General features: G+C 43.1%; 1 protein-coding gene across 5 annotated transcripts in view; it reads left to right on the plus strand.

The window, feature by feature from the left end:
- The window catches only part of LOC127009518 (hemicentin-2-like), a 124,827-nt gene that overhangs the window by 86,428 nt on the left and 21,088 nt on the right, over positions 1–17,311 (plus strand). For all 5 annotated transcript variants that reach the window (XM_050882637.1, XM_050882634.1, XM_050882635.1 and 2 more), the window contains 2 exons: positions 1,275–1,450; positions 4,180–4,311. In XM_050882637.1, coding sequence (XP_050738594.1) covers positions 1,275–1,450; positions 4,180–4,311 — 308 coding nt within the window. The remainder of the gene's footprint in view (positions 1–1,274; positions 1,451–4,179; positions 4,312–17,311) is intronic.

The raw sequence follows: 17,311 nt of genomic DNA on the forward strand, positions 1-17,311 counted from the left end.
ACCGGTTGGCTGTGGGTAGGACAGGCCTACTTATGATTACTATGGCTCCCAGGTCCCCCTTCCGAAATAAGACTGAAATTTTATCTTAGCTGCCCTACGGTACTTATAATTTTACAGCAGTTGGCAGTACCTATGTAATGCGAACTGCAACTTGAGTCGATTGCGAAATGGGTTCGGTGTTGACCCACTTAACGATTAGCGCACTTGAGCTTGACATGTTTTTTGTTTTTTTTACAACAAAGGAGACAGCTCAAGGGCACAAAAAAAGGAAACAATAAAAAAAAACGCTACTCGCTGCTCCTAAAAAATAATCCAAAGAGGTGGCCGAAAGAGGGGTCAATTTCACTTCACTTCCCAGAGCCTTTTCAGATAACATCACGAGAGTACCCAATAATATCGTCAGAGTCATTTAAAAGAAACACTCCATGAGAAGCGTATATGATCCCCATGCCTCCGTGCGCCGTGTGTGTGGGTTTGTTTTGTTGAATCACTATAGATCACAAATGAACACACTTTTTATCTTCTGCTTTAATATATATTTAAATTTGTTATGACTTTTCACCTGTAATAAATTTCACAACAGTTTGGGGTAAGTGTCATATCTGTTTTATTCATGTAACACTTTGGAAACACTTCACATGCACGCATAAAAGCATAACACATACATTTAACGTGACCTTTGCCCAATCTGACCAAACACACACAAACACACACACACACACACAGACAAACAGACAGACAGACAGACAGACAGACAGACACACACCAGACAGACAGACAGACAGACAGACAAACAGACACACACACACACACACACACACACACACACACACACACACACACACACACACACACACACACACACCAAAACACGTGCGGCAGGGTCAGGAGGTCTCGCTAAAGCCAGGCTCAGGGTTATATGACAGTGTTTGTCGCAGAGATAAATAAAGAAAAAACGGGACAACTTAATATCTTGTTTTGTTCAGGCAGCCTCTCTCTCTCTCTCTCTCTCTCTCTCTCTCTCTCTCTCTCTCTCTCTCTCTCTCTCTCTCTCTCTCTCTCTCTCTCTCTCTCTCTCTCTCTCTCTCTCTCTCTCTCTCTCTCTCTCTATCTATCTATCTATCTATCTATCTATCTATCTATCTATCTATCTGTCTATCTATCTATCTATCTGTCTGTCTATCTGTCTATCTATTTATCTATCCATTTTAAATCATTCCAACATTTCTTTTCATTTTATTTTTTTCTTCCTTTTTCCTGTGCGGTCGCGGCAGGTCGGGGCCACATCCGGGAGGGTCACCGCGGACCACCATTGCTGGACGGGTCACAGCCCACCCTGCCCCCGCCCCCACCGCCCCAGCTGGACCCCGCACACTCTGGTGACGTCACGGCACTCGCTGACCGCCCGGCCATCCTCAACTGCCGCGTCCACAACATCAACAACAAAACGGTGAGTGTTCTTTATAATATACATCACTTCCATGTCACAATGTTAACTCCGTATACTGCCTAGATGTAATGTGTTTATTTATCCTCACCTGCTACCTCTATAGCATCAACAATAATGCGGTCAATGCTTTTTATATACTTTTCTTCCTTGACTTTACGAACGGAGTCATAAGTTTTTGTCTGTACACTACACAACGTAAATGCGAGGTGTTTTTTTTGTTATATCCTCATCTGCTTTTTTATACAACAACAAGAGAATGTGCGTGGCATAGATATCGTATTTCACTTCTCTTGAGTTACCGCACAATTTCACACAGTTTCCATAGCTAACCTGACGTGATACATGAACACTTCACGTCATCGCCTTTAAACACTTGTATGCGGAAATTACGAAAACAACATCCACAATATCAACAAGACCGTGAGTGACCCGAAAGCACTGAAGTATTGCCAACTCACTAAATTATTCTTATCCGAAGAGTGAGTTGCCTATGAAGGGATAATAAACAAGTCTAAACAAAGACATATTCTTCACTTCACATACGAAAAAAAAACAGTCTGCTCGCTCTTACGATGTTTCATTTTCTAAACAATCTTACATACATACACGCCTCAGTTTTCAGAAGCAAGAGCATGGACGGAGCAGTCGTCCTAGATTCAATGGTTTTCCTCGTCCTGCAATTCACTCCTTGTGTTTTCAATTTTCCGCGCAATCCCCCCTGCACGCTCGAATTTACTTTATCATTTATTAACGGCTGCAGTGTTCACAAGCAAGAGCAGAGGTGTGATGGGAGTCTTAGAAGCGCGCACGGAAACGAAACGATTTCAGTATGTTCCCAGGCCTTGCAATTCACTCTTCCATAAGTTGTGTAATTTTCCAGGCAATCTCCCCGCCCGCTTTCCAATATCGGCAACACTCATTGGAGCCCATTTGGGAGCCTTTCCGGGCGAGTGTTTGAATGGTGATGTACAAATGGCGAATAGAATATCTGACGCTAAAAACTACCCGCGGATAAATGAACACGGATTCGTAACGGCCGGCAACGCAAATGACAGGGATTGCTGCCACATTAGCGCCAATTTGTTTTTGTTCAGCAATAACACATTTCAAGGAAGCCGGAAACTATTCACCAAAATAACACACACGCGTTCTCACTTTTCGACGAGAATATATGTGATCCGGAAAAACATTATGCTCTGTTTGTTCGGCTCGCGGCATATTCCATGAATTTGATAGCGGCAACAACAACAACAACAACAGCAACAAAACAACAACTCTGCCTGTATACGTCCACCAATTTCAACAAAAACTCCTGGCGCCCATCTGTGTGTCAGGTATTGGTTGGTTTCAATTCACCAAAAAAAAGGAGCTATTACTTTGCTGCCATCAAAACCACACACACACACACACACACACACACACACACACACACACACACACATTGGCTTAAGTAGCACACACAAGACTATCGCATTTCACCCGCAACACAAACCCAGGAGTCGAGGTATTGAACAGTTACAGCCTCCCCGACAATACAACACTGACGCAAATGAGCAATGCCTGTTTCCATAATGTGGCAATGCAACACTCGGGCAGTAACACAGGAAACACTTCGGCAACAAGACAAAGTAACACTGCCCCAACAAAGCAGACCAACACTACCCAAGGCAGCAGCAAAGCAAAGCAGATGCAATAATACTTTTAACGCTGTACAGAACAATACTGGACCAACTCAACAATACTTATTAAGAAACGAACAAAACATCATGCGGGAGAGAAAACACTTCCCTAATAGACATGACAGCATTAGAGCAAGAGAATAACGCCTTACTAAATGGAGCAATCGACAAAGCTTGCCAAACAAGAAACGACAAAACTTTCCCAACAAGACATCAGAACATTGAAACAACATGGTCCAACATTGTCCTCACGCCGACACCTACACTCCACACATCGACACATTAAGCTCCTCCCTGACACGTGTAACATGGGACTAGTGCCAGGAGGGGATTGAAAGCTATTAGTGGCCAGCGTCAGCACGGGCGGAAAAGAGTAAGGGACGGCGGAAAAGAGTAAGGAACGGCAGAAAAGAGTAAGGGACGGCACTTGTGAGTCGCCAGGCTCTTTGAATTGAAAGGTTCTGTACGTTACTGAGAATATTAATAATAACCTTTTGAGCGCGTGATTGTGGTGGCTCTGAAGAGTAAATGCACCATTACACGAGTGCTCGGTATTGAAGTCATTAATACTCCCATGCACAGCTCGCTCTTAGGCATGGAGTGCCTTTATGTGGTGGCCGGCGCGAGCCCAGGAAAGGTATCGGCAATGGTAGTGGTGGTTAATGTATGAGGGGTTGGACTGTGAGTCTGAGAAAAGCCTACCAAGCCTAGAGTCCTCATAATTGATAACACCGAGATTAAAATTACAGTGCAGCATATTACTCTGGCTGGATCCCTCTTAGCCATAATGAGATAAAAACAGTGGCAGACTACATAAGAACAGCCAGCGTCCACTTCATCATTACCAGACAGCCTTAATTCCCACTACTTAGTCTGTCCCTCTCCTCGTTATTTTACATTTTTGATAACGGCGAAAACGGTAACGAGGGAAGGGACGCCCAAGCCTAGACTAGACCCCTGGTAGGCTTGCCTCATCTGGGCGCTATTAGTGTTTTAATGAGACGCATTAGTCCCCGCCTTAACCCCTCCCTCCTCCTCCCTAAATTCCAGGTGTCGTGGATCCGGCACCGGGACATCCACCTGCTGACGGTGGGCCGCTACACCTACACGTCTGACCAGCGGTTCAGGGCGCTGCACGAGGACGACTCCGACGACTGGATCCTCAAAATAAACTATGTGCAGGTGAGGCTACTTCCTTCGACAAATTACTTTAAAAATAGATGGATATTCGTATAGATCTGCCAATCGTTGAAGGAAATGCAGTAAGAAGAGCAAGAAGAGTGAGCCCACTACAAGTTCCTGCTGGCACTTATCTTTGGCCGATAAGTTGTGTGCATGTTTAACGGCGACAGAGTGTATGTAGTATGCAGTCTGCGTCTGACATACAAGGAACATCAATTCAAAAACACCTTCACTCTGCACAAGTGTCGCAGGCGTGTCACACCGTCACTGCACTTATCCTTGGGCACTGCGATGCAAGCAGATCTGACGGTGCCACTTTGCAGGAGTAGAGTGGGTCGGTCCTACCGGTGAAAATAAATCTAAACTGATTGTTTCACCCATGCTTGTGTCAAAACGAAATACCTTTAACAGATTACACCAATTCATCTTTGTCACACCAACAATGTCCCACAAACCAAACAGACGCATTAATGTGGGCACTTCATTCCACGTCATTATTTTCAGAAAAGTATTTTACCTTTTTGTAGCAAAGTTCATTATAGAACGGCGGCACCTCTACCTATGTTCCTCTAGAGACAATTATGGCACTTATTAGGGAAATGGGGAACTTAAGTGTGCCCATTCTGTCTCCAGAGTAATTCTCTCTCTCTCTCTCTCTCTCTCTCTCTCTCTCTCTCTCTCTCTCTCTCTCTCTCTCTCTCTCTCTCTCTCTCTCTCTCTCTCTCTCTCTCTCTCTCTCTCTCTCTCTCTCTCTCTCTCTCTCAAATAAAAATAAAATATCCAATGTAACGAAATTTTTATAGATCAAAGTTATGGCTCGTCCTCCGTGTAGCTATTCTCTCAAAATGAAACAAAGAGGGCTTATATAAAAATAAATTTATGTGTGTGTGTGTGTGTGTGTGTGTGTGTGTGTGTGTGTGTGTGTGTGTGTGTGTGTGTGTGTGTGTGAAACTTTCTGGATTATTAAATTACTACAGCCGAGACACAGCTCATACCAATGCTGACTAACAAACCTATACTAAATGTTGAAAATTGTAGCATGTTTAAACAAATAATAAAGGATCTTCACTAATATCTCATAATCTACACTCACTACTAAGAGAAATGGCATTAATAATTTTGTAAAGCAGTAGTTTTCCTCTTCACCACAGGGCATCCTTCGTTTGAAAATGTACACGCCCGTTATAGCAAATAAAATAAGAGAACTAGAACAGAGAAAATGTGCTCCTGTCAAAAAGCACAAAGTAAGAGGATATGCACCGGATTATCCAAGTGAAGCCTGGAAAGTCCAAGGTGTGGGGGAGGGGGAGGGAGGCAGAGAGAGCGTGTGTGTGTATGTGGGTGTAGGTGTGCGGGAGTATGTGTGGGTGTGGGTGTGCGTGTGGGGTGTGGGTGTGGGTGTGTGGGTGTGGGCGTGCGTGTGGGTGGTAAAATTGACTATCGATATATTTGGTAGAAGGGAGCTAGCTATATAAAATATTTACTCAAAGTCTCAGCATTCTCTCTCTCTCTCTCTCTCTCTCTCTCTCTCTCTCTCTCTCTCTCTCTCTCTCTCTCTCTCTCTCTCTCTCTCTCTCTCTCTCTCTCTCTCTCTCTCTCTCTCTCTCTCTCTCTCTCTCTCTCTCACACACACACACACACACACACACACACACACACAAATGTCCCCAGCATTGAAAGTTCCCATCTTGCCTCTACACACCTTCCGGTTAATTCCTATTGGCTGAGGAGTTAACCATCACCCACACCGGAGTGAGCACCAAATGGCGTTTCTGTAAATACAAATCTACCCGCTATAGCAAAGAATGGGTCCTTTGCCTTGAAGTAATCCTTAAGAATCAATAGCATAAGAACTACACGTAAAATAGACAGCCTCTAAAACGCACCTTACTTGCTGTTCAAAGCCACCCTCGCAATACCAGAAGCTATCAGTTGGTACAGATATTAGGACCACTATACACCACTATCACCAAGTTACTTCCATTCACTATCACCACAATCCCCATTTATACAACCACCACCACCACTTACACCAAAACCAATACCTCCATCACCACCATCGCCACCACAACCACAATCCCCACTTAGTCATCGCCACCTTCCCCCACACTTAATACACCACCACCATCACCACCACCACCAAAATTACCATCAAAACACCAACTACACATTTAACCATCATCACCACTTTCATCAGCACACCCGTCACATCAGCAATCATCACCACCACCACCAAAAATAGCCACTCTAACAGCCACAAAACGAGCCGGTGAATAGAGAGAGGTCCCGCCGCTATGACACCGCCACCTGCCCTCCACCACCCTGGCACGGGCTGTTATATTCCCCGTCCGTATTACACACTTCAAATAAAATGTTTCGCCGAGCCCGCTATTTCGTCGCTGCGGTGAATGCCAAAGGAATAGTGTGAAAAAGTAGGACACCGACACCCCATGAATTTTAGGGCCTTTTCGGGGACGTTAGCGCGGTTGGGTTGGAGGCGACGGTTCTTTTTTTCCCCTCCGTGTTCTAATTATCTTCGAGTATTGGAGTTTGCTGATGAAATGTCGCGGGGCATAACGTACTGTGGCGCCCTTATCTTGGACTCAATTTGTGTCTCTTTGCTCGTGTTGAATGGTGATGATGACGATGATGATACAAATAATGGAAATAATAACAATGATGATGATGATGATGATGATGATAACAATAATAATAAAGATACCAACAAGGATAATTTCAACAACAACGACAATAGCAACAGCAACAACAACAACAACAACAGCAGCAATAACAACAATAACAATAAGAAAAATTAGAAGAAGAAGAAGAAGAAGAAGAAGAAAAGAAATAATAATAATAATAATAATAATAATAATAATAATAACAATAAGAAAAATTAGAAGAAGAAGAAGAAGAAGAAAATAAAAAGAAGAAAAGAAGAAGGAGAAAAGAAGAAGACAAGAAGAAGAAGGAGAAGAAGAAGAAGAAGAAGAACCACAACAATAATGATAATAATAATAGTAGTAATGCACAGGTCATCCCGTTTACCTGCGAGCGCCAGGTGAGTGACAGGTCCGGCCAGGTACACACGACCTATGACCTGCCTCGTCAAAGGATTAATTCACGGCCCAATATTTAATTCCAAAACTCATTACTACTCGCTCGGGTTTTCCACCGCAGAATTTCAGACGGACAGGAGTAAGGGCGGGCGGCGTTTATTCTCGGAGATAGGCAAGAAAACACAGCACACCACTTCGGGGCCAATTACTCTCGACTTTCACCGCTGAATATCAAACGAGGATAAATAAATGCGGTTGACGTATACTTTCGGAGGCTTACATGACAACTACAGCTTCAGTCTCATACCAATAACACGATTTTTTCCACTTCCAAATTTCAGATGAGCAGGGGTAAATTATCTCAGTCTATGTAGGAAAACAATTACTCTGACTTCCACCGCGGCATATCAAACGAGGATAAATAAATACTGTTGACGAATACTTTCAGAGGCATACAACTACAGCTTAAATTTGATACCAATGACACGATTTTTTCCACTTCCAAATTTCAGGACAAGCAAGGATTAGTGAACTCGGTATATATATTTCAAACGAACATGCAGGACAACAACCTCCTATTCTTTACCGGATTGAAATACACAAAACAGCACTGCCTTACTCCGCCTCCAAGGTACTCTCCTCCTAGGCCCACATTTAGGGTCTTTTTTTTAACAACAAAGGAGACCGCTCAAGGGCACAAAAAAAGGAAACAATAATAAAAATAAAAAAAGCCCGCTACTCGCTGCTCCTAAAAAAAAAAAAGAATCAAAACAGGTGGCCGAAAGAGAGGTCAATTTAGGGTCCTACTGTTAAACATTTTGGCGTCCGGGCATACATATTTGACAAGGCTTTCGTAGGAGTTTGGGACATATCCAGGGATAGTTTCAAGACCCCGGTGGTAGCTTGACCCTTCTTCTATACCATGAACCTAAAAAACACTCATTAGAACCCGAGTGATCTTTTTGACCCTTGAAAATCGTTGATGTGAGAGGCGGAAGCGTCTGGAAATACCGACATTTTACTCCCCAGCAGAATATATAAGACGAACAGAAGTAAATGGAATCGGAGTATAATATCAGATGCATGCAGGAGGAGCAGGAGTTTTGGGCATTTCCAGGGATAGTTTTATGACCCCGGTGGTAGCTTGACCCTTCTTCTGTACTATGAACCTAAAAAACACTCATTAGAACCCGAGTGATCTCCTTTTTGGCCTTAGGATATAGTTGATGTGAGGGCGAAAGCGTCATGGAAATACCGACATTTTACTCCCCAGCAGAATATATAAGACGAACAGAAGTAAATGGAATCGGAGTATAATATCAGATGAAATACCGACACTTTACTCCCCAGCAGAATTTAAATCGAACAGAAGTAAGTGAAATCGGAGTATAATATCAGATGCATTCAGACGAACAGAAGTAAGTGAAATCGGAGTATAATATCAGATGCATTCAGACGAACAGAAGTAAATGGAATCGGAGTATAATATCAGATGCATTCAGACACATTTCCTCCTGCTGCCAGAGGAGAAAAGCCACTTCTTTGCCTCCCCTCCCCTCCGAGTCCCCTGCCTCCAGAAACCCCAGGCCACGTTTAGCCTCGCCACCCGCCAGTTTACACAAGTGTTGCGAGCGCTTGCCTCTATCCACCCCTACAAAGAGCAAACAGAAGCGAGGCGAGGGGAACTTAAGTGTGTTTTTCACTTTAAAGTTAAAAGTATCAAGGGAGTTCGGATGACAAGTACTTCAGTCATTTCCCATACATCAAAATAATATTGCTTTTTCGTGTACAGGATACGCAATAGAATTAAACGTTTGAGGTGTTTCTATGACAAAGTCTTCTTTTTAACATTATTACTCCGCGTGAAAGGATATAGCATCAGGGGAGCTCAGGTGACAAGTACTTCTGCCAAGCCTTATATATCCAAATACTATTACTTTTTCGTCTCCAGAATACTCAAGAGGGAGGTGAACTTCTGAGGTCTTTGTGACAAATTCTTCTCAACATTACAGCTCGTGTTTCAAGGGAAAGGAAAAAGCATCAAGGGAGCTCAGGTGATACGTCTGTCTCGCTCCATTGATTAAAAGAATAATACTTTTTTTATGTCTACAGAATCCGTAATAGGGAGGTGAATTTCCGATGTTTTACTTTTAGAAATTCTTTTTCTCAGAATTATCAATCTTTTTTTTCACGCAAAAAGAAAAAGCATCAACGGAACTCGGGTCACAAGTACGTCCGTCATGTTCCATAGGTCAAAACAGTAATACTTTTTCGTCTACAGAATCCGCAATAAGGTGAATTTTTTATGTCTTTTTTATGACAAATTCCTCTCAGCATTATTTCTCCAACTTAAATGTGGTCACCGGTGTGTATGAACTTACGGCATTTTTTTTTTTTTAACTACACGCAAACCTTTCCAATAAAATAGCTCGGGATAAAAAAAATCTTCATATTGTGTAACTGTCGTTCACATTTCACTGCTCATTTCTGCAAGTCCTAGATATTTCTTATTCCCAGGAAAGTAATTTTAAACTCTTGTTACACGTGCGCATTTGTGGAAGCAATTGTAGCGGGCATGGTGAGAAGGTTTAAAACAAATAAAAAGGATAAAACTTAAGCTGCACTCTGTTTGGCTACAACACGCGCGCACTTCTGAGGAGCAGATGCAAAACAGGTGACTTTGTTGTCTGCGTAAGGGCAAAAATCTACATAATAATATTTGCCTTAAGACACCTCACCCGCTGCACATCATGCCCTAGCGAACGATCATAACAAGAACCTCTCACCTAAAAAAAAAAATGACCTTAACCACACAAGTCATCGTTTATGTTATGTGTTTCCAGAACTCTGACCAGGCCGTTGACGTGAGTGAGGGGAGTCGCAACAGCTTTTCTTCTGCTTCCTTACTTTCCTTTATGGGGCTAGACGGAGCATATGCTGACGATGATTATGAAGTAACAAGAGCTTTATGCATTTCATTCCCTCGCGAACGATCATAACAAGAACCTCTCACCTAAAAAATAATCTGATCGTGGGTCACTGTTGGAGAGTAGACAGATCCAGTAATAAAGTAATAAGGGGGAATCTGGTTACCGAGTACCAATACCTTCTTATTTTTTTCCGAGCCCTGACGTACATCCTAAATGGCCATGTAATTTTTCCCACTAAGACGGAACTGAGTAGGGACCAAGGCCACGTACAACTTAGTCTACGTCCCCAATTTTACTTCTTACATTACGCCTACGTCAGAGCGTGGAAAAGGAAAATATATCGATTCAATAAGAGAGTATGGTACTTATCCTTATCACATTTCAAAGGAGCCCCGTCTGATTTTTGTTTATGTCTACCTACCTCTCGCATGACTTGGGAGCAGTGAGGTCATCAGGCGATATTGTGTTCTACGACAGAAGGTTCACGTGGAATATTGTTCTCTGGTTCATCTTAGCAGAAGTGTGAAACCCGATTTCACACCAGGAAAACAGAAGAACCTGAGGGCCAAGGAAAACCAAGAAAAAGACGGCGATAGCTCTATTCACCGTCGTTTGAGTAAGGTGCGAAGTGCAGGTCTGAGATTGCAGCTACGGTGGCTACAGCGGCGACAAGACGTTGTTCTCCCTGCAATAATGCTGGAAGAAGAAGAGGAGCCGAGGACGAAGCAGAGCAGACGATTCGTGTGGGTGAAGCCCTGGTTGCAGCGCTGGGTGAATCTGGAGCAATACCACAGTGATGCACAATCCCATGTCGGAGTCACAGGGAGACTTCATGTCACTCCTACTGCTGGAGCCAGATATTTTCCGTGAGATCCTTGCAGGGGTGAGCCCAAGCCTCACGAATAGAGAGCAGAGCAGACCTCCGTTCTTCAGTCTCCCTTAGTCAGTCCGGTAAAACAGGAACCTCTTCCAAATGGTGTCAGCTGCACACATAAATATAAACAAACGGAAATATTAGATATTAAGACCTGAAACTTATACATTTAATCATAATTTAAGCATGCACGTAGAATGTATAAAATTCGTTTTCCAAAAATATTTGTTGTCAGCAAACCAAAGAACTACTATAATGATGTATTTGGAAATGAAAAGCAAATAGTTTTTAAAATGAAACAGGTTTTCACTCACCAGTCCAGGCGTGCTCCAGATTAGCTGCAAATTCTGCCAGCTCAGTTGTCATTTTCATTTTATTCTTGTAACCAGGTCCCCCTCGCCTCGGCAGAATGTTTTGTCCTAAAAGTTAGCACTCTTCTCGAAGGATATCTTTTCCTCATAGTCAGGCTCTTCCCTTCAGCTTCAGGGACTTAAGCATCAGGGAGTTCCAAATCCGTACGGGAATCCATGCGAAGCTCTTTCAAAGTGTTCGGTGGCAGACCAGTTTTTAAAAGGTGAGTTGAAGGCGAAAATCGTACTGGCATCGCACGATTTGAAAGGGACCCGTGCGGCACCAGCACAGTCTCCTTCGACAAGTATTCCTTGTGCACTCGTCGGAAGTAAGACTGAAGGCTTTTAATTTTGTTCAGGACTGCCTTTGACGTCCCCATTTCATATGCAATTTTGAGGAACTGTATAGCATCATTCCGTTTCACCCCGTCTTCATAGTCTACGGAGCTAGCCATCCAAAGACAAGTAGATTAACGATAATCCTCAATAAAGTTTATATTTTTTTCATTGGACCAATCCGCCATACTGGCAACACAAAGGAGGAATTCAAAATTAGAAAACACAGGGTATATTAGACCGTGGTTGACGGGCGACTGTTGCACGAGTCTCCCGTCTTGGATGGGGAGACACTTGCGCCTTCATGCGTCTGCGCACGTTGGGCTGTGCGCACGATAAGTTGCACAGGTCTGAACGCGGATTTACGGTAACCATGCGTCGAGTTTACCGGCTGAAAATTGCCGAAAATATCGTAGAGCCATTGCCCAATTTTAACTATGCTTGAGTGACTCCGGAGTGACACCGCCCGATACCCGCGGCCAGCCGCCTTCCTGCCGCCCTGCGATTTTCCAGGTACGAATCCTTTTACCTCTATGTGACTTAAGCATGAGGTGAAAAAATTTTGAGACTAACCTGCTTCGGGCTGGGAGTGTGCAGTGGCGAGGTGTGTGGGTGGTGATGAAGTGGGCGGACGGGCAGGCATCAAAACCAAGTCTGCAGCTTACCTCTGTAATAAGAAAAACAAAAGTGAGAAATCAGTTCGTCAAATCCTAAATAATAAATAAAATATAAATAAAACAATCGATTAAGTGAGACTCTTGCTTGCATAAGAAGAAAAATAAACATATGAATTTTAAAAACGATCCTGCCATAAAACTGTCAGAGGTCGTCTTGGTAAATCATGATTACACCGGCAAATAATAATAATGACCTTGATGAAATTGAGGAAACAATCATAATGACGCCAATCTTATAAATGAAAAGGAAAGTGTAGTGAAAAAATTACCCATTATTCAGAATTGCTTGGTGAAAACAAACACACACACACACACACACACACACACAGAGAGAGAGAGAGAGAGAGACACAGACACACTGCAGCACGCACGCACGCACGCACGCACACACAAGCCGTATATCCACCTATGATATAAACCGCCTGAAACCCCTAACGTAACATCCAGCACTACACCATTTCGGGGACACACACACACACACACACACACACACACACACACACACACACACACACACATACCTGGCGTGACTTGTGCAGCGGCTCAACCCGTTTCAAGCAAATTTGGACCCAGAGCGTGAGGAGTACCACCAAGGCGAACCACATTACTCATCACCCAAAGAAGCCACGTGACCTCCATATTGCTACTCCTCCTCTTCCCTGACTAATGCAGAGACTCTGGGTTTAGCGCGAAGGCTGACTCTTGCTTGGCTGGGATTTATACGTATTGTTATGGAGTAGTATGTTCCTCTTCATCAAGGGAAAAGTCACACATTACCCAAATTATAAGGCTTATGGGTAATTCAGACGCTTCATTCTCAGTAATATTTATGTTTCTTTGGTTTTATATGATTACAAATTTGAAGGATGCGCACAGATTGGGGTCACTTCACTCACCCGTCGACTCCACTCGGGCAAGCACTAACCTGGTCTATAATACTCTAATTCAACTCAACCCAAACCACTCAAACTTATCTATCATAACGCATTCTTTCCTAACCTAACCAGACGCACCCTAACCTATTCTACATTGACATATTCTAACCTAATATAACTCAACGCACCCGAACCTTTTCTAACATAACTTATTCTAACCTATAGCCCGATGCACCCGAACCTATTCTTACATAACACATTCTAAGCTAACCTAACTCAACGCACTCTAACCCATTCTAACATAGCACATTCTAACCAAACCTAACTCAACACACCCTTACTCAGTCTGACATAATACATTCTAACATAGCATAACCCAACGCAATCTAACATATTCTAACACAGCACATTCTAACCTAACCTAACCTAACCTAAAATGACATATTCTAACCTAACTTAACCCAACGTACCGTAAGCTAATAACATATTCTAAACTAAGCTAACCCTTTGTATCCTAACCTATTCTAACATAACATATTCTAACTTAACCTAACCCAACGCACCCCAACCTATCCTAACTTTACCTAATACAGCTCTCCCCACCCACGCACCTTACGCTTCAAACACACACACACACACACACACACACACACACACACACACACACACACACACACACACACACACATAGGGCGATGCAAAAGACCTCAGAAGTGCGCCTCGATCCTTCAAGTCGGCCCTCTAAAAATTTGTTCCATACTCAATTATCATAAAAAATCAATTTACGTTCCTATCTCAACTTCCTTTCAGGTCCAATTTCCTCTCGCAAACTCAATTTACCCAGACCAGGTCGGCGATTACCTCTCTGCACCAGCCCTGTGTTTCCTCCTCCTTCCCTTCTTGCCTGCCTCCATCTCCCTCGCTTTCTCTCTCTCCCTCTCACTCCGTCTCCTTCCTTTTTTTCCTCCATTTTCCTTCCATTTCTTTCCCCTGCCCTCCATCCCTCCCTCTCCGTTCCAGTCTTTCGCTTCACCCTCGGCCAGTAGTCCCTTTATCCCAAGCAAACTTTCTCCTTTAATTCTCTCTCTCTCTCTCTCTCTCTCTCTCTCTCTCTCTCTCTCTCTCTCTCTCTCTCTCTCTCTCTCTCTCTCTCTCTCTCTCTCTCTCTCTCTCTCTCTCTCTCTCTCTCTCTCTCTCTCTCTCTCTCTCTCTCTCTCTCTCTCTCTCTCTCTCTCTCTCTCTCTCTCTCTCTCTCTCTCTCTCGCAATACACCAGTAAGAATAAAAAATAAGAGAATTCAATAACAAACAACAAAAAAACTTCTACATATAAAAACTATTAATAAAGACAAAAGATTAAAAAAAATAGCGTATATATAAAATCACGACCAAGAAAACTAATAACGAGAGATGTCACATAAAAAAAATGTCACAAATACAAATATAGAAAAACAATCTGGAGGGGAAGCGATTCAGCATTATTAAGAAACGCTCCAAATAACTTTATACGCATTTTCTTTTGTTATTATCAACGCCAATAGATTCCTTAACCCAACCAACTCAGGGACCAAAATTTTACCATTCTTAAACGACATTATATTCTTTTGTTGGGCGTTCTTCCGTTCTCTTAAATAGGAGTAACGTTTCAGTCTCATTTCTTTCTATAATATAACTTGTGACCCGCTCTTGGTCTGTCTTCTTTACCGTATATATAAAAGAAGAAATCAAAATAACACATCCCCTTGTCATCTCACACCTACAGGAATCAGCTGGGCTCGGTAGGATAGGTTGAGCTGCAGTGATGTTCTTTATAATTTCTGATCGGCCTATGTCTGTCTCTTTTACCGAATATCAAATTACAGTTGTCGAAATAAAACACCCTCTTGTCATCTCTCACCCACACGAATCAACTGGACTAGGTAGGATAAGTTTAGCTGCAGTGATGTTCTTTATAATTTGTGATCGGCCTTGGTCTGTCTCCTCTACCGTACACAAACCTAACATAACCTAACCTCACCTAACCTAACCTAACCTACCGTATAAAACAAACCAACGGGGCTCGATAGGAAGGGTTGAGCTGCAGTGTTTTTCTCTATAATATGTGATCGGCCTTGGTCTGTCTCCTCTACCGTATACAAACCTAACCTAACCTAACCTAACCTACCGAATAAAACAGAAATCAACGGGGCTCGGTAGGATAGGTTGAGCTGCAGTGTTTTTCTCTATAATATGTGATCGGCCTTGGTCTGTGTCCTTTACCGTATACAAACCTAACCTAACCTAACCTAAGCTAACTTACCGAATAAAGCAGAAATCAACGGGGCTCGGTAGGATAGGTTGAGCTGCAGTGTTTTTCTCTATAATATGTGATCGTCCTTGGTCTGTCCGATTTACCGTACATAGTAAAAAAGAATAGAAAAAGACACACCCCTTGACGTCCCTCAGCCACAGGAATCAACGGCGTTAGGTATACATAGGACTGGTAGGGACTGGTAGCGCTCTGGTGTTGTTGTGCTGGGCGAGGCGGCGAGCTGTTAATAAGTCCTGATTGAGTACAGCAGGGAAGGGAGAGAGGAAGTAGCGAGGGGTGTTATGCTTGTTACGTCCCTTGATGGGAACGTCGATGTTTTTAGTACCAGTGAAAAAGAATGATAGCCGGATAGCTCTACTTGTTTACTTGAGGGTACGTTGGGGGTTGGAGAAGGAGGGAGCGAAAATTAACGAACCTAAACTATAGAAATGTCCACTCCTACTGACCTTTTTTTTACAGCAGAGGAGACAGTGCAAGGGCGTAAAAAAATAAATAGATAAATAATGAAAAGAAAAAGCCCGCTACTTATTATCCTTTTTCCCTTACTGTACCTTTTCCAGTAACCCAATTCCTCTTTTTGCTACACCCTTGATTAAAAAAGGAAAAGAAAAAGACAGACACACAGACAGAGAGATAAGACATACATGTACAGACAGATAAACAGAGACAAGCAGACAGACAACGCAGGCAGACACGCAGAACTAACATATAGACAAAAATAAAAAGAAAACGACAGACATAACAGACGAACAAACAAAAAATAAAGGAAAAAGACAGACAAACACAGACACAAACAACGAGACAAAACAGACACACAGAACTAACATAGACAAAAATAAAAATAAAAACAGACATAACAGACTAGGACAAAAAAAAAAATAAAGGAAAAAGACAGACAGACACACACACAAACAGCGAGACAAAACACACACACAGAACAATACATTCATCTAATCTTCTAGTAATCAAATCCAATAATCGTAAAGTCCCGAACAGGCCCCGTAAATCTATCCCCAAGAAAACCAATATTAACGTTATCAAAGTTTGGAAATCTTACCCGCCCTGGCAAACGTGAGCGAACCACTTGTTTAAAAAGAAAACAAACGCCGGAACTTTGATGCTGAGGACCAAAGGAGCTTCGGGAAGAAAGGAAGAAGAAGAGGAGGTAGAAGAGGAGGAGGAAGGGGAGGAGGAGGAGGGCATAGCATCCTACCCTCCTCCTCTACCTCTACCTCTCTCTTCTCCTCCTCCCCCTGCCCTCGTGCTCTTGTAAGTGGAGGGAGAGGCAGCTGTTGAACACGTATTAGCGCGGGCTTCCACTAAAAGGAGGCGGCGGTCCCATTCCCCGGCGACTACTCGGGAACACAACGAGAAAACCATCACAGGCTTAATGGTTGAAGTTGGTCCACAAGTCTATGCTCTGTGCGTGTAGAGGGGGGGGGATAGGTGGGGGTGTTGGAGTGGGCAGGTGGGGATGTTGGAGTAGCTAGGTGTGGGTTTGAGTGGGTGTGGATGAGTGGTGGTGTTGTGTTGTGTTGTGTTGTGTTGTGTTGTGGTGTGGTGTGGTGTGGTGTTGTGTATGTGTGTGT

The sequence above is a fragment of the Eriocheir sinensis genome, chromosome 41, assembly GCF_024679095.1.
Source record: "Eriocheir sinensis breed Jianghai 21 chromosome 41, ASM2467909v1, whole genome shotgun sequence".
Taxonomy (NCBI): domain Eukaryota; kingdom Metazoa; phylum Arthropoda; class Malacostraca; order Decapoda; family Varunidae; genus Eriocheir; species Eriocheir sinensis.